This window comes from Hyla sarda, chromosome 8 (assembly GCF_029499605.1).
Source record: "Hyla sarda isolate aHylSar1 chromosome 8, aHylSar1.hap1, whole genome shotgun sequence".
NCBI classification, from domain to species: Eukaryota; Metazoa; Chordata; class Amphibia; order Anura; family Hylidae; genus Hyla; species Hyla sarda.
In genome coordinates this window covers 99,979,379-99,997,458 of record NC_079196.1, presented here as the reverse complement: position 1 = coordinate 99,997,458, position 18,080 = coordinate 99,979,379, and the positions used below count along the sequence as shown (strand labels likewise).

The window sequence follows — 18,080 nt, the reverse complement described above, 5'->3', positions numbered from 1 at the left end:
AGGTTCAATGATGTTTTGGGGTTGTTTTGCTGCCTCTGGCACTGGGTACCTTGAATGTGTGCAAGGCATCATTAAATCTCAGGATTAAAACGGATTTTGGGTTGTACTGTACAGCTCAGTGTCAGAAAGCTGGGTTTGCGTCCGAGATCTTGGGTCTTCCAGCAGGACAATGACCCCAAACATATGTCAAAAAGCACCTAGAAATGGATGGTAACAAAGTGCTGGAGAGTTTTGAAGTGGCCAGCAATGAGTCCAGATCTAAATCCCATTGAACACCTGTGGAGAGATCTTAAAATAGCTGTTGGGAAAAAGCGCCCTTCCAATAATAGACACCTGGAGCAGTGTGCAAAGGAAGAGTGGTCCACCATTCCGGCTAAGAGGTGTAAGAAGCTTATTGATGGTTATAGGAGGCAACCGATTTCAGTTATTGTTCAAAAAGGTGTGCAACCAAATATTAAGTTAAGAGTGCCAATAATTTTGTCCAGCCCATTTTTAGAGTTTGGTGTCCAATTTGCTTTTTTTCCTCCTTTTTTGGTTTAGTTCCAATACACACAAAGGGAATACACGTGTATTGCAAAACATGTGTTACTACAATCCTTTTCTGTGAGAAATACTTAATTTTCTTGAAAAATTTCAAGGGTGCCAATATATTTAGTATGAAATTGTCTAAGCTATTAAAATAAAAAGCAGACAAAATTTACTACAGTACAGATTAAAACCCTTTTAACAAAGCCATATACAGTGCCTTGCAAAAGTATTCACCCCCCTTGACTATTTTCATATTTTGGTACATTGTTTAGAAATAGAAAACAGAAAATTGGCATGTGTGTATGTATTCAATCCCTTTGTTAGGAAGCCCATAAAAAGCTTTGGTGCAACCAATTAACTTCAGAAGTCACACAATTTGTGAAATGATGTCCACCTGTGTGTAATCTAAGTGTCACATGATCTGTCATTACATACACACACCTTTTTTGAAAGGCCCCAGAGGCTGCAACACCTAAGCAGGAGGCATCAGTAACCAAATACTGCCATGAAGACCAATGAACTCTCCAAACAAGTAAGGGACAATGTTGATGAGAAATAAAAGTCAGGGTTAGGTTATAAAAAAAATATCCAAATATTTGATGTTCCCCAGGAGCCCTATCAAATCTATCATAACCAAATGGAAAGAACACGGCACAACAGCAAACGTGCCAAGAGACGGCCACCCACCAAAAAAGACCGGGCAAGGAGGACGTTAATCACAGAGGCAGCACAGAGACCTAAGGTAACCATGGAGGAGCTGCAGAGTTCCACAGCAGAGACTGGAGTATCTGTACATAGGACGACAATAAGCCGTATGCTCCATAAAGTTGGGCTTTATGGCAGAGTGGCCAGAAGAAAGCCATTGCTTTCAGCTAAAAACAAAAAGACTCCCAAAATGTATGGGGGAAGGTGCTCTGGTCGGATAAGACTAAAATTGAACTTTTCTGCCATCAAAGAAAAAGCTATGTCTGTCGCAAACCCATCACATCACCCAAAGAACGCCATCCCCACAGTAAAACATGGTGGTGACAGGATCATGCTGTGGGGACTGGGAAACTGGTCAGAGTTGAGGGAAAGATGGATGGTGCTAAATACAGGGATATTCTTGAGCAAAACCTGCACTAGTCTATGCATTATTTGATGCTAGGACGGAGGTTCACCTTTCAGCAAGACAATGATCCCAAACATTTGAGTGGTTTAAGGGGAAACCTGTAAATGTATTGCAATGGCCCAGATCTCAATCCAATCGAAAATCTGTAGTCAGACTTAAAAGTTGCTGTTTACAAGCGCAAACCATCCAACTTGAAGGAGCTGGAGTAGTTTTGCAAGAAGGAATGGGAAAAAATCCCAGTGGTAAGATGTGGCAAGCTCATAGAGACTTATCCAAAATGACTTGGAGCTGTGATTGCCGCAAAAGGTGGCTCTACAAAGTATTGTCTTTAGGGGGGTGAATAGTTATGCACATTTTTTGCTTCACAATAAAAAAAATTAAAAAAAAACATCTTCAAAGTTGTGGGTATGTTCTGTAGATTAAATGATCAAAATCCTCAAACAATCCATGTTAATTCCAGGTTGCGAGGCACCAAAATACGGAAAAAAAGTCAGGGGGGTGAATACTTTTGCAAGGCACTGTAACACAAAATACAAAACAGTATTTTACATTTATTAAATATGACTTGATCTTCTCATATTTCTCCATGGTGAAGGTACCACTGTGTTGCGGAATTCGCTCCAAACTCTCCAGCATTTGTGTATGTGATCGGCTTAATGGTTCTGGACTGTAACAGACAGATTGTATTAAATTAAAATAACAGCATCATAGACCACACATATACATAATACTTTTCTATAATAGAAAAATGGCCCAGTAGAAGCAGGAATTGGGTCAGGAAGCATTTAGTCTTATACATTCCTTTCCACATTTGCTCTGATACAGTGTTTAGAGGGATTGCTGACAATGTCAAAGTGTGTATGGAAACTATTTATAAGCAAATGGAAGGTCCAAATTAGATAAGAACAGCACAATACAGAATGAAAAAAGAAAAAAAAAAAAGGCACAGACCTGTCTTGTTGTTGGCGCCTCTTTGTTGTAATTGCCACAGCAATGTTATCCCAGGCCTTCAGCGGATCGCCATTCCCTGGGGCCTCACAACCCAGTTGTCTCCAGCACTCTTCAAAGATGGCCTTCCACTTTTCATCAGCTGGAACGGAAAGACAGCCCAGCTTGCTGCATACACATAATGGGAAAGTAGTATAAGTCATTTTTTACACTATGCTCAAAATGATGGAGCTTAACCCCTTAACGACGCAGGACGTAAATGTACGTCCTGGTGATGTGGTACTTAACACACCAGGACGTACATTTACGTCCTGAGCATAACCGCGGGCATCGGAGTGATGCCGGCATCATGCGTGGCAGGTCCCGGCTGTGGATCGCAGCCAGGGACCCGCCGATAATGGCGGACACCCACGATCCCGCGGATGTCCGCCATTAACCCCTCAGATGCCATGATCAATACAGATCACGGAATCTGCAGCATCGCGGTCACTTAACAGGATGATCGGATCGCCCGCTGCGCTGCCGCGGCGATCCGATCTTCCTGCACGGCAGACGGAGGTCCCCTCACCTGGCTCCGCTGCCTTCCGGGAGTCTTCTGCTCTGATCTTAATCCTTCCAGTACTTAATAGCTGCTGAATACTACAGAAGAAATTCTTTTATTTTTGGAACACAGAGCTCTCTGCTGAATCACGAGCACAGTGCTCTCTGCTGACATCTCTGTCCATTTTAAGAACTGACCAGAGCAGCATATGTTTGCTATGGGGATTTTCTCCAACTCTGGACAGTTCTTAATGGACAGAGATGTCAGCAGAGAGCTCTGTGTTCCAAAAAAAATAATTTCCTCTGTAGTATTCAGCAGCTAATAAGTACTGGAAGGATTAAGATTTTTTTATAGAAGTAATTTACAAATCTGTTTAACTTTCTAGCATCAGTTGATTTTGTAAAAAAAAAAGTTTTTCACCAGAGTACCCCATTAAATTTTAATATTGCTCGATGAAAAGTAACCCTTCAGATTTCACCCTTAGAAGACTGTATACTGTAGTTCTACATTAGTTATCTGGTGAAATGTGACAACCCAAGTCTGAAGTGAACCTAAAGCTGATCTTTTGGGGAAAAAAAATATCATGTTCCTGTTTTACCCACCCATAACTCACCTGAGGATAGGATAAAAGAAGAGAGATCGATTATGAATAAAACATTTTTTTTTATAGAAGAGGCTATGGATACTAAATTGGAAATACTATCACAGTAATAAAAAGTGCCCACTATACATTCTATACACCACACAAAGTATATTATGCTACAACAAGAAAGTAAAATAAAAAAAACAACTATGTTACACAAATCTCTTAATGGGACTTACAGTGGTTTAGTTTCCTCCTTCTCCCCTTCATACAAGCTTGGTTTTATGTAGGTGCCACTGACTTTGATACCAGATCCCCATTCACCACTGAAAACTCCCTCAATACAATCACCATTGGACAATCTGAGGACTCCCTTAAAAATCAAGCAGAAACAAAAAGTAACCAGTAGTAAATTCGGCATTTATCCATACACTAGCTACATAAAAAAATAAACCTTACTTTCCCATTCAGCGTCCAGTCATCTGAAAATTCTCCTTCATAGACCGTGTCATCTTCAGAAAGAAGAACACCAGTTCCCTAAAGCAGACATGAAGAAAGACACTGAATGTATACAATTACACAACGTTAGACAACATCTGACTACAACTGTGGAAATTAAATCATTTTCCTATTCGCAGGATAGAGGATACGTTTCTGATCGCTGATCTCCTGTACAGGGGTTGGCTATTCTCTGAGCGTGGGGGCCAGGACAGGTGAGTAGCCATTAAAGGGGTACTCCGCTGCTCAGCGTTAGGAACAAACTGTTCTGAACGCTGGAGCCGGCGCCAGGAGCTCGCTGTCACGCCATCTCCCATAGACTTGCATTGAGGGGGCGGGGCGTGACATCATGAGGGGGGCGTGACTATGACATCATGAGCTTTCGGTGCTGGCTCCAGCATTGAAACAGTTTGTTCCAAACGCTGAGCAGCGGAGTACCCCTTTAAGTGCTCACAGACACCATGAAGGAAACTGGCGCACTTCTTTATCTTTTTTTAAATCAGAAAGTTTTAATAAGTTTATTGTTTTGTGTACAACATACAAAACAGAAAAAACACACATTAACAACAACTACTCATTTCTCCTCCCCCCCCCCCCCCCCCCATGAACGACACCACTCCCAGGTCCCTATGAAAATTTGCCTCATCACTGAACAAAATCTTCTGCGTAAACTGAGGGTCCTGTTCCAATTTTTGTTTTGCCCATTCTGCAGCACCTGGATACTGGAAGCCTGTGCTAGCATTTCTCCTGCGGTGTTGCTATCAGTGTGTGAGGAGTGGGAGAAGAGGGTTGCATTGACAACACAATGGGCAGCACATTGAACACATTTTATAAGTGGTCAGAAACTTGTAAATAACTCATGAAAGAATAAAGTTATGTTAAAACCAAGAACATGATTGTTTTTCTTGTGAAATTCCCAATAATTCTGATGTGTCACATGACCCTCTTCCTATTGAAAAAACAAAAGTTGGATTCAAAATGGCCAAATTCAAAATGGCCGCCATGGTCACCACCCATCTTGAAAAGTTTCCCCCCTCACATATACTGATGTGCCACAAACAGGAAGTTAATATCACCAACCATTCCCATTTTATTAAGGTGTATCCATATAAATGGCCCACCCTGTACTTTTCTGCTCCTATGACAAGACAGAAAACTCAGAGCACAGACGTGAACACAGTCTAAGTTATCTCACCATCATTTTATTGAGGCTAAAGGCTCCTTCATGATATAAACCAAACTGAGTCACCACAAGCCCGTTGCCTTGCCGTAGATCATCTTGCCACATACCCATATATTTTTCTCCTCTGCAGGGGAAAAAAGCCATTATTATTATTATCATTAAAGTATACATGCACAGAGGCTACTATTACATTGTTCCACTCTTCCCTTTTGTGTACCCTACTGCTAGTGGCAACACTAGGCAATTAAATTTGGGGCACGTCTTTTGCATTTATTGTGAAAGTAGTGAAATGTCCATTAATTGCATGCATTATGGATCTTGTGCTCCCATTGGCATCAATGGAATCACAAAAATGCTCCTAATACTCGTGAAATGTCAACTGTCGATGTAAAAAAAAGTGCTGAAAGATTATTAGCATTAAAAAATGCATACAAATAAAAAAGCCACTAAACTATATGCATAAGCGCTGCAGAATCTGTAGGCGCTATATAAATAAAATTATTATAATTATAAGAGTTTTTACCCTGGAATACGCCTATAACTTTCTGCCATATTATGTTGTGTGAATCCAATCTGTCTGAAAACAAATGATACATTTCACAACAAAAGTTGTTACGCAGCCCAGAACTACCCAAATATTATGTTCATGTCTATATCCCTTCTTATACAAAATTTGCAAAGCTATAAAGTAATCCTCTTGCATAAAAAAGGGGGAAGCCAGATGAACATAAGTAAAAAAAATAACTAAAAAAAACACAGCCCTAAAGCATGCAGATGTATAGCTATTTAACAGACATGGTTAATCGAATGTGTGAATCCAGATTTTCAAAAATAGTCTGAAATAAATTAAGAATACGGTAAATTACCTAGTGATATCATCAAAGACTCCATAACCAGTCTTCTTATCCATCACCCACTGTCCAATAAACATACTAGGAGAAGAGGAAGTCAATTTGCCACTACGAAGAAGCCCATGCCCATGCCGGGTATTGTCCTGAAAGCATCCCTCATATACTTCTCCATTTGCATACCTGTGACACAAGGAATTGCTTTGTAAAATAACTGAAACCACAAAATCATTGTGATCATTGGGGTGGTAGAAACATTATTTAGTTAACTGTATGGGATCTTACCAGAAGGTGCCTTCACCACACATTTTGCCATCTTTCCAATTGCCAAGATAGCGGTCATTCTTTTTCAAGGCTTTGTTGGGGATTATATACTCTCCATAGCTGTATAATCAAAAGATATATTATGGTCAATAATCATTGCCTTGCAACTTGTAAATAGTAAACTTCCAATCAGGTCTAATCTTAGTAATGGAAAATGTACTTTCTTAGGAAACTACCAATTGTTACCTTTATTGTAAACCAGGGAGCAATGTTTGTCCACATTTAACAGCAACTGTCCGAAGTAAATAATCAGTAATGTTTTTCTTGTTTCTAATAACAGGATCACTTACCCATCCTCCAAGCCATTCCGAAAATCACCAGTGTATATTCTTCCATCTGGCCAGCTTAATACCCCCCTAGAAAAACCAACAGTGGTTATCAGTAACATAAGACAATATTTGATCATATGTCTGAATTCTGATTCTATTCTACAAACAAAAATCTAGAACACTGAAGCCAAATATAAAATCTGAACATAAAATCTGAAGTATATACAGGGTGTCTCTACTTTAAAGAAATTTAAAACATTAAAACAAATTTTAGCTATTGCACTCCTCATGGTAAATAAAACATCTTTCCAATATACTTTGTTTTATAAAAAAATAAAAATAAAGTTTTCTATGTTTTATTTGTGTTTAAAAAAAACTGCCACTAGGTGTCTCCCTACTTGTCCAGGGCACATTTCCCCCCCATCTCTTGCACAGACTGGCAGAAGTCCAAAAACAGGAAATGCAGTCTGGAGTGCTGAGAAGGGTGTGTGTGCAGTCTTATCCAATCATAGCTCATCTCATACACTGAACTGCTCTGGGCTGTGTGTAGCAGAGTGAGGGAAGACGTTCTCCCCTGTATGGCTTCAGATGATGTCACACCTGCTAGGTAATGCCCCTTCCCAGTCTGTGAATGTGACAGACTGAGCAGAAAATACAGAACAATATCAAGGTAGAAAACTAAAAAAAAAATAAAAAAAAAATAAAGGAAGGGGGTGGTTTATCATGATGGGGGCAGCGAACTGGGAAGATTATAAAATTGAATAAGATCATGAGAGGTACTCTTTAAGGGCACCCTGTATTTATTACAGTGTAGCCCCTGCCCAGATTGACCATCTGCTGACTAGTGGGGGTGTTACTCTGCTGGTTCGCCAAGAATTTTGCTGCAGGTAAACAGAAGAGGTGGAAATCACTAATGAAACATTAAATTACTGAAATAAGCAGCAGTGGGCAAGTAAATGCAGATGTCTATGGCTATTTTCACCCAGTGGCACTCACAATGTAATTTTCACACATTGGTGCCAGTTTCATAGGAGGCCAATAAATTTGGTAACTTTTGGTGTGTGGGAGCAAACCAATGGAAAACATATACATTTCTGATCAGAGCCACAGACATACCTGCCATGTGGCTTTCCACTTATCCAGCGGCCCTCATAGGTGGCATCTTTAAGTCGTGCATCCTTGTAGAAAGTGTATTTAGCGCTGCGTGATAGAGGAGGATCTTGTCTTACAATGCTTCCACTAGTGGTGGGTGAAGGCTCATGTACTCCCCGCAGAGCTTGATCCACTGCCTGGCTAATCGCCCTGAGCCATTTAGTCTGCATAAAAAATAAATCATAAATACAAAAGAAAAGAAGTTCACTGTTTTCCAGCATCAAACTTTTAGGCAGGTAATGGGCAAGGTGCTGGAGGGGGTGTACATCTCATAAAGGCTGCTAGGCTGGATAAGATGGTAAACGCCTAAAAAGCAGAGTTTTACAGCTATTCTTCAGAAGCACTGGGTTGGGCCTGGATTTTTATGGAATGGCAGGTGGCATTGGTAGTGGGACCTGTCATTCCCTCCGGACTCCAATGGGTTTTGACATCAGGTTTTTCCAAAATGAGGGAAAATGGGGCCATTTTACAGCGATTTGCCACAACTTGGTTTTACTGTGATTTGCATATTGGTGTAAAATAGTGGTGACATTTTTACTGTGACTTTTGAAAAATTGTGTAGTTGTATCCATCAGCATTATTATCAAAGGCATACATGCAGCCTCTAACAATACACGGTTTTGGGTTTTTGAAAAATCACAGCAGCCTGCTGTACACTGCCTGAAATGTTGTATTAGGTCATTTATTTAGAACAGTGTTTCCCAACCAGGGTGCCTACAGCTGTTGCAAAACTTCAACTCCCAGCATGCCCGGAAAGGCTTACTGGGAGTTGTAATTTTGCAACAGCTGTAGGCACCCTGGTTGGGAAACACTGATTTACAGTTTGGAGAATATCATGTACAATGAATTTGAAAAGTTTTCAGACCCTTTCACATTTTGTCATGAATTACCTGTAGCAGTTTTTTATATCCCAGATATTCATTCTGGTGTCACATTTCGTTGAATATACATAAGATGTTTTTTTTGGATACAAATGCTTTTTTTCCGCCATTGGTGGGGCAGGGGTATTGCAGGATTTTTTTTACAGGGGCAGGGGTATTGCAGGATTTTTTTTTTACTTTTAAGCTATGTGCCTGTAATGCAAAGTTATGTATGGTGTCAACTAGTATTACCTGTCTGCAGGGGGGGGGGGGGGGGGATCATACAATTTTTTGTACTTTCATTCCGCTGGGGGTTTTGTAGTCTTCTGCACTAGGGATTATGGTTATCTTGGGCCTTTCTCGGCTTGCTATGCGGCTCAAAACAAAACTTTGGCTGCTTCTCATCTTCCCTGACAAGCCAGTCCCCTAATGATGTGTGCGGCCTATCTGTATGTCCTGCCGTGCCAGCATTGAATGTGTCCCACGCCGTAAAGTGATCTCAGCATAGTCTGCAGATAGAGGGGGTGCATTCAGCGTTGACACAGTGGCATGTACAGATAGGCCACACATGTCGTCAGGGAGTTTGCTTGTTAGAAAAGGGAAGAAGCCAAGCCCCCTGGGATCAGCTGACTTGCGACGAGTTGTCTCGAGCTGCACATTAAGCTGGAAAAGGCTTTAGACACCAGTAATTCCTAGTGAAAAAGAATGCAGAACCTCTATGGGCATTAAAAACAAAAAACTTGGCAAGATCCACCCCCAGACAGGTAATACAAGTAAATTTAAAACCTACATAACTTGGCATCAGGGGTAAATCGCTAAAAAGTTCACAAAATCCTATAATACCCCTTTAACCCTGATAAGTTACACTCTCTTTTACACATACTTTCATGATATTCCTAATAACCCTGCGGACCGAGACCAGAAACCAAGACAAATTGGATTATTATTAAGAAGTTTAAATTATAAAGAAGTTTAAATTTATATTTATGATTATGTGTTGATTATATTTTGAGGTTTGTCTAAATTCTATTTTTGCTTTAGTATATCGTGGTGTATCAGTCCTTTATATGGAGTTGAAATCTGTGGTTAATCACCAGGGGTGACATGACGTGAACTAAGTGACCAGTCTAGCGTCCCATTTGTTTATTTTCAATTTCTAGTCTTGTGTGTTTGTGTCCGTGTTTTGACTATTTGCATATTCTAGCAATCACTGTGAAGGCGGAGACAGTCTTCAGGTTAAAGTCACTCTTATCAGGACCAGAGCTCCAAATACCTGTAGGTTTAAGAAAGGGGAAAAAAAAACAAAAAACGATGGAGGCGCCTCGTGTATTACCACTTAGACGCTTTAGGGAATAAGAAAAGATTCGGAGCACAATTGGCCCTTAGGTAGTGGCTGCTCACCTTGAGCAAATAGACAATTCACATACTAGCCCACCACTGTGGGTAACTGGCAAATTGGAGGAATAGCTGCTAAGCCCGGGGTCCCAGGAGAAGGTGCAGTCCAATCCTGATGCAAGCATTAGTAGAAAAAATGACCCTTGAAATGGCGCTGCTGTTTCCAGTATAAGTAAAAGCCAAACCAGAGAAATTTGTGGTGCAAAACACTGGAGCGGTTTATTAAAAATGCAAAACAATTGTGGGTCCTCCCTTGTGTTTCTGTCCTAGTCGTGTCGACCTCCCGGATAACCCGGGACTTGTTTGTCTTTACACATTCAGATCATACCAAGTTGCTCATGAGCCTTTTTGTTTTTCATTGAGGGTTACAATAAGGCTAGGTTCAGACTACGGAATCTCCAGGCAGAAAATTTCCGCCCGGAGAGTCCGAGTGTGGCTAGCACCGACTGAATCAGTTGGCGCTAGGACCACGCAGACACTGCAGCCTCCAATAGACTGCAATGTGTTCTGAGAGTATTTCTCATTCTTGCTCATTCTTCAGGCGGAAATTTCCAAGCGGATTTTCTGTTCACAAATTCCAAAGTGTAAATTTGTGAACGGAAACCCATTCACTACACTATACTTCTTAGCAAACGGAATTTCTGCCTGCAATTTCAAAGCGGAATTGCAGGCGAAAATTCCGTAGTGTGAACCTAGCCTAAGAGGGGTCCTCCATGAGATTCTGATGGTCATGGTCCTGAATGGACAGCTAGAAGTGACCCTTAGCAGCTCCCACACTGTGAAGACTCACTTGGATCTTCTGGATCTAATTGCTTCTTGTTACTATAGAGGTCTAGTCCTTACTGATTAGGCTTTTCTATACTTGATTTATGTTGGCCATCACGCCCCCTCCCATAGACTTGCATTGAGGGGGCGTGGTGTGACATGATGAGGGGGCGTGGCCGACCCCCGCCACACACACAGTGTTCGGAACTAAATGTTCCGAACACTGGCCACTGGAGTACCCCTTTAATGATTAAATAAAAGCTAAGTTTTTGCTAGGGGCACAATGTAACTTTTCATTTATTATGCATCCACAAATACAATTATCATTTGCTAATCACAAAAATATGTCATTGTCTGTAACAAATATAAATACCTTTTCTTGTGGTGACAAAGCCACCAAAGTGAGCTGTTCCTCCGGGGTTGTGATCTTTAAACCATTTCTGAAATTAACATATACCATATATATGATGAAATACATATATATACCAGCTATAGCTACACACTTAAGATTTGAAAAACACATATCATAAGTGTAATATACATGTCAGCACCAGAAAGATCCAAATAGAATAAAAGCCTGTTTTTTCAAATCGGGGATGTAAGACTTTATTAGAGAATAACTCTGGTAACATTTTGCCAATCACAATAATTCTGACATAGTTGTTTTGTCACAGGCTGTACTTCATGTACATAGTTAAAGTAAGCAGATATCATTTGTTTTTTTGCATTGTAAAAAAAAAACTACATCAAATAAAGTGCTATTTTAACACTAAATAGGTTGCATATACTTACTGAGCAAAAATTTTATAAAAACTTATACTTTCAGATGTCTACTTTATTTTAACAGCATTTTTTTAAAATTAACATTTTAAATGAATTAGAACCCTAACAATTTTACTTGAAATTTAGAAAATTCAAAAAGTACATCTATTTTTGCAAGGTTTGCAGAAACTTAGAGGTGGCAGAACATAGGAACCCCCCCCCCACCACCACCAAATTACCCCATTTTAAAAACTAGACCCCTTAAGGTATTCACTAGGGGGTACAGTGAGTATTTTAACTATTTTATATATTTTAATTATTACAAAGTCCGTGTTAAATTCCAAATTTGATTTTTTTCACAAATGCTTTATTTGTGCGACATATTTTTTGTATATTGCTTTTGATATTGAAAGAAATGCACCCTATATTTTATTGAGCTGCTTGTCCAGTCTTTGGAAATACCCCTGCTTAGGCCATATTTGGTTCCTTGGCTGTGTGGCGGGACCCAAAAGGAGGGGAGGGCCATTTGGCTTTCAGGGCATCATTTTACGCTGAATGAATTATTAACTGCACTTCATGCAAGCAAAGGGTTTTAGATGCAAGAACCATATAGAACCCCCTCAAGTGACCCCATTTTGGAAACTACAACCCAAAATGTATTCATCTAGACCAAAAAGTAGTACTTTGAGTCCTTTTTGTGTGGCTAGAATGGTTAAAAATAAGTAAGAGAACATTTAAATTAGCTTTTTTTTTTTTTTCTTCACACAAATGCATAATTTGTGGGACATATTTTGTGTACATCGCATCTAAAAAGGAGGAAATTCACCCTATATATTTTTTAGAGCTGCCCGTCTCGTGTTCATAAATACCCCTGCTTGGGCCATATTTGGTTCCTTGGCTGCAAGGTAGGATCCAGAAGGAGAGGAGTGCAATTTGACTTTTAGGGCATCATTTTAGGCTGAAAGGATTATAGGCCCCACTTCATGCCTGCAAAGGGTTTTAGCTGCCAGAACCATACAGAACCCCCACAAGTGACCCCATTTTGGAAACCCATGGCACTGTAGCTAATTTCCCTGAGCGTGGACGGAAGAGAAAATTGATGAAAGGTGTCACTGCACGATAGTCCGGGAGTGGATAAGCAGCCCCAAACAAGTTCCAAAGATATTCAATCTGTCCTGCATGCTCAGGGAGAATCAGTGTCAGCGCGAACTATCCCTCCACATTTAAATGAAATGCTATGGCAGGAGACCCAGGAGGACCCCACTGTTGACACTGGGTGCCTTGAATGTGTGCAAGGCATCATGAAATCTGAGTATTACCAACAAATTTTGGGTCGCACTGTACAGCGCAGTGTCAGAAAGCTGGGTTTGTGTCCGAGATCTTGGGTCTTCCAGCAGGACAATGACCCCAAACATATGTCAAAAAGCACCCAGAAATGGATGCCAACAAAGTGCTGGAGAGTTCTGAAGTGGCCAGCAATGAGTCCAGTTCTAAATCCCATTGAGAGATCTTAAAATTGCTGCTGGGAAAAGGCGCCCTTCCAATAAGAGAGACCTGGAGCAGTTTGCAAAGGAAGAAAGGACCAACATTCCGGCTGAGAGGTGTAAGAAGCTTATTGATGGTTATAGGAAGCAGCTGATTTCAGTTATTTTTTTTAAAGGGTGTGCAACCAAATATTAAGTTAAGGGTGCCAATAATTTTGTCTAGCCAATTTTTTAAGTTTGGAGTGACATTATGTCCAATTTGCTTTTTTTCCTTGTTTTTTGGTTTAGTTCCAAAACACACAAAGGAAATAAACATGTGTATAGCAAAACATGTGTTACTGCAATCCTTTTCTGTGAGAAATACTTTATATTCTTGAAATTTCAGGGGTGCCAATATTTACGGCCATGACTGTATGTATATAGTACTGTGCCAAGTCCTGCTTTTTCTCTCTAAAGCCTAGATATTTGTAAATTACTTCCATTTAAACATTTTTATCCTTTCAGTAATTATCAGCTGCTACGTGCTCCACAGGAAGTGTTTTTCTTTTTGAATTTCCTTTCTGTCTGACCACAGTGCTCTCTGCTGACACATCTGTCCATTTTAGGAACTGTCCAGAGTAGGAAGAAATCCCCATAGCAAACCTATCCTGCTCTGGACAGTTCCAGACATGGACAGGGGTGTCAGCAGAGAGCACTGTGGTCAGGAAGAAAATTTCAAAAAGAAAATAATTTCCTGTGGAGCATCCAGCAGTTGATAAGTACTGGAAGGATTAAGATTTTTTTTAATAGAAGTAATTTACAAATCTGTTTAAATTTCTGGCACCAGTTGATTTAAAAAAAAAATGTTTTCCAGTGGAGTACCCCTTTAAACCTGATGAATTTATAAAGTGATGGATAATATTCTTACTCAATGATAAAGCTGTAACCCCAAGCTGATGCTGAGGTTTGCCTCCCTCGTATCGCTGTTATGGGGTGGATTGTAATCTGAAATATACTGCAGCGAGTTGATGCAACTTAGTTTTTTTGGACATAATATATTGCAATACCGAAAGATTACAGTGTATTACGATTGCATGGTCAACTTCTACAGTGGTACTAACAATAAACAAAACACATTTTCCACCTACAAAGTCATGCATTATGGGGAAAATAATAAATAAAAAACTACTATGTTATTGATATCACCACATGCCTAATGGCTAGCACAAGGAAGAAACATCTTTATTTTTAAGATTTTGCTGTGACATACTTTATGTAAAGCCTCGAACATATTAGGTGCACATTCAGAAGATCAAAAGAACACCAGGGGGAACCAAAGTATATAACAGCAATATCTAGACACAGGAGTAATATTTTATATGATTCAAATTGAAAAAAAATTTAAGTTTTACAACAGAGTAAATTAATATTTGTTAGTAGGACAAAGCCTTTAAAAAGTTTTGGTTAACATTGTGAATATAGCTACAGATTTACTTTAATTACCAACGTGGGGCTTAAAATATAAAGCTTTGCATTAGAGCAGGAAATAAAACATTAAAGTAGATACATGGACAGAGTCCAAAATCGAAGCACGGCCATTTAACATCCCAGAGGACTCCTCTGCAGTAAACAAAACATACATTGTGCTCATTTTTAGAGACACAAAACAAATAGATTTGTGCAATAATACCCACATTCCGGCAATTTCTTCAGATACAGGCTCTACCCAGAGTGTACACAGTGGAAAAATGTGATGCGTAGAGAACTGTAAGAAGAATGGATAACAAAGTCAATGAAAACGGACTGCAAGTATACAGTATCTGTGAATAAATTTACAGAATGTAATTATGATTGTATTATTGTAGATATTTGTAATAATTTCAGAGAATGTCAGACTCCTTTTTAACAACAATTCGGCGATGACTTTGTGTTGGCCTCAATGTGTGCTCTTGTGGAAATCTGCATTTGTCACTCTAGGTGGTGATGGTGAACAATAATCTGCACAACAAAAGGAAATCTCTAACCTGGGCATGAACCAAGGAGTCATTGAAAAGAATGAACCAATTGACAGAAAAGCGTCCAGCATTCTGCAAACACAGTCCACGGTTGCTGCTTTCACAGATCAGACGTCTTTCTGGTTTCCTCAAAGAATCCTTCAGAACAAAAATGAAGTTTATAAAAGCAAATGAAGACAAAATTATTAGATAGTTTCACATAAAATCTACTATACTACTATATAAATTAGTTACCACAAAGTAACTAAAAAATTACAGATTATATTGGCAATTGGAAACGAGTGACAGTGCAGCGTTTAAAAGGGTTTGTCCAACCATCACAGGTTATTCTTTATACAACAAATAGGGGAGGGCATAACTGTTTGCGGGGGTCCAACTGCTGGGACCCTTGGATCAGACATTTAGCAGCCAATCCTGTGGATAGGGGATGAGTTCTAATGGTGGGACAACCTCTTTAGGGTGTATACATACACACAGTATCCTGAGCAGATTTGATGTACAGGATTTGGAGCTGTATTAAGTCATTTAGCATAAAATCTTGTGCATCAAATCCTGCGCAGGATACTGTACGTGTGAATACACCCTTAAGCAGCTCAGCCTCACCTCCTGATCACCTGCGCATCTCAGAAAAGAGGGATTTTGTAAGTCATGATTTCACAAACTGTGGCACGGATATGCCATTTATATGAAAATGTGCAGATATTTTAACTTTAGCAGCAGTTTATCAATGGGTGTCTAGTAAGTTGCCATTTTGCTGCTAAACTAGGCAGTCACCGATAACTAAAATGCTTGCAGCTAAGTCACTTTGAAAATGACACTTGTCTATGCAGTTTGAAGCTGCAGTCATTTTATCTGAACTGTGACAACCCACCCTTAAATAATAGACCAATAATGTTCCCTATTTGGGGGATAAGTCCTTAATCAAATACAATACAAGTAATCTGCCTGGTTGTTGGTGACGGCTGGAACTGAAAGAGCCCTGCATATATTACCTAAATATAAAATGGTAAGATATAAAATACAGTAAGTGGCAGTGCAGAGTATTATTACCAGTCATTATTTTACAGATCAAACAATCACATCATAACACCTTACTATATCAGAGCTAATGGGAAAAATGGTTTAAAGGTGACCCAGTCATCACTTATGTTGCCTGACATGAGGGCAGTCTCTGGTTGCTTCTCCCCACCCCACCAGCCTTGACTGGTAGACCTTTCCCTGTTTGAGTATAGGCAGTGATCTATTAATCAAGCCAAGCAGGGCAGGTATAAATCACTGGGAACCGCCCCTATGACTCATGGTTCAGGCAGCAGGAAAAAGATGACATGTTCCTCTTTAATATAGTAAAATAAGCAATCATTCTTTTAACTCCTGGCTGATCCAATGCAGATGGCGCAGAGGTTCCCTGCCAGTCTTTATTTAACCACTTAAGGTAGCAGGAATACAGGTACGCCCTCGTCCCCTGGTACTTAAAGAAGCAGGGCGTACCTGTACGCCCCGATGCGTTAAATGGGTTTGAAGTGAGCACAGGAGCTGCACTCGCTTCAGAGCAATGAGTGTCAGCTATTGCTAGCCAGACACTCACTGCTTATGGTGGGCAGTCGCGATCCTGCTGCTGCCCGTCATTTAACGCTTGAGACAAAGTGATCTATAGCAATCACGGCGTCTAAAGTGAAAGTAAGAGTTTGACGGTGTCAAGACACAAAATTTCTTATTACATCAGTAGCTCAGTGGAGCTCACGAAACCCCCGCAATCTTCCCCTTACCTGCCTCCTGCTGCTGATTCACTGATGTAGCCCGATTCATTGACTGCAAATAAAAATCCCCTATAGGGACTTAAAAAGTGCAAAATAAAAAAAATCTCTAAAATCATATAAAAGCCTCTCCCCTAATATAAAAATAAAACCATGCTTATTTTCCCATTTTACAAAAAAAATGTTTTTTTTTTGTTTTTTTGACATATGTGGTATCGCTGCATACGTAAATGTCCAAACTACTAAAATATTATGTTTATGATCCTGCGCGGTAATTGGCGTAAACATAAAAAAATACTAAACACAAAAAATAGGGGACAGAAAAGGACAATTTTAATCATACAATTTTGTTAAATAAAGTTTGCAATTTTTTTTAAAGTAGTACAATCAGGTGACATTTTAATTACATTGACCTACAGAATAAAGATAATGTATCAATTTTACCATAAAGAGAAAATGCAAAAATTTAGTCCTTATGGGGTTAAAGGCATCCAGAGACAATGTGGTGTACTGACATGACTGATGTAGTCTCAGTGGTCACATGCTGTACCTACAGGCAATGCTGGCAAACAGTGGATAAAACAAAGTTTTGTCACAGACTACGGTCCACAGAGAGGTTGCAGACATACCGTCATCTTTCCTGGGAAGGTCTTCCAGAATCCCAAGGTGTATTCAGCCTCCTTCTTCCTTCTACTTAAAGCCAAGGCCAAAGCATCATAACTAGTGCTGCAGTCTTGAAGTTTTTTGTACTCTGGTGAGGACTGGCAAACAACAGATGAAAAGACTGTCTGAGGCATGTTTCACAATGATAAACAACAAATAAAGTGTCAAACAGCTCTGTTGCAAATAAAAAGAAACATCTAAAAGCAACAGTAGAATAGACCAAGAGGCCCCATAAATCCACTTTTTTTTTTAATTGGGTGCCTATTCCAGTTATTGAAACGATCACTCCAAAGTATTTCATGAGACATATAGAAACAAATAAGTGAGTGCACTCACATTTCCTGTTCACAACTTTGTGAAAGCTGGTGAAACACCTCCTTGTGGCAATATTGGCTATTACCTAACGTCTCTAAGTAAT

At 39.8% G+C, this 18,080-nt stretch overlaps 1 protein-coding gene across 3 annotated transcripts in view; it reads right to left on the bottom strand.

Moving 5' to 3' along the window:
• Positions 1-18,080, bottom strand: part of ALS2 (alsin Rho guanine nucleotide exchange factor ALS2) — a 136,332-nt gene that overhangs the window by 28,338 nt on the left and 89,914 nt on the right. For all 3 annotated transcript variants that reach the window (XM_056536993.1, XM_056536992.1, XM_056536991.1), the window contains exons 14-26: positions 17,629-17,760; positions 15,255-15,383; positions 14,925-14,995; positions 11,379-11,445; positions 7,950-8,149; positions 6,855-6,920; positions 6,526-6,624; positions 6,259-6,423; positions 5,405-5,516; positions 4,171-4,248; positions 3,951-4,084; positions 2,591-2,755; positions 2,189-2,306 (exon numbers count right to left, since the gene is read on the bottom strand). In XM_056536993.1, the coding sequence (XP_056392968.1) occupies positions 2,189-2,306; positions 2,591-2,755; positions 3,951-4,084; positions 4,171-4,248; positions 5,405-5,516; positions 6,259-6,423; positions 6,526-6,624; positions 6,855-6,920; positions 7,950-8,149; positions 11,379-11,445; positions 14,925-14,995; positions 15,255-15,383; positions 17,629-17,760 (1,536 nt within the window). The remainder of the gene's footprint in view (positions 1-2,188; positions 2,307-2,590; positions 2,756-3,950; positions 4,085-4,170; positions 4,249-5,404; positions 5,517-6,258; positions 6,424-6,525; positions 6,625-6,854; positions 6,921-7,949; positions 8,150-11,378; positions 11,446-14,924; positions 14,996-15,254; positions 15,384-17,628; positions 17,761-18,080) is intronic.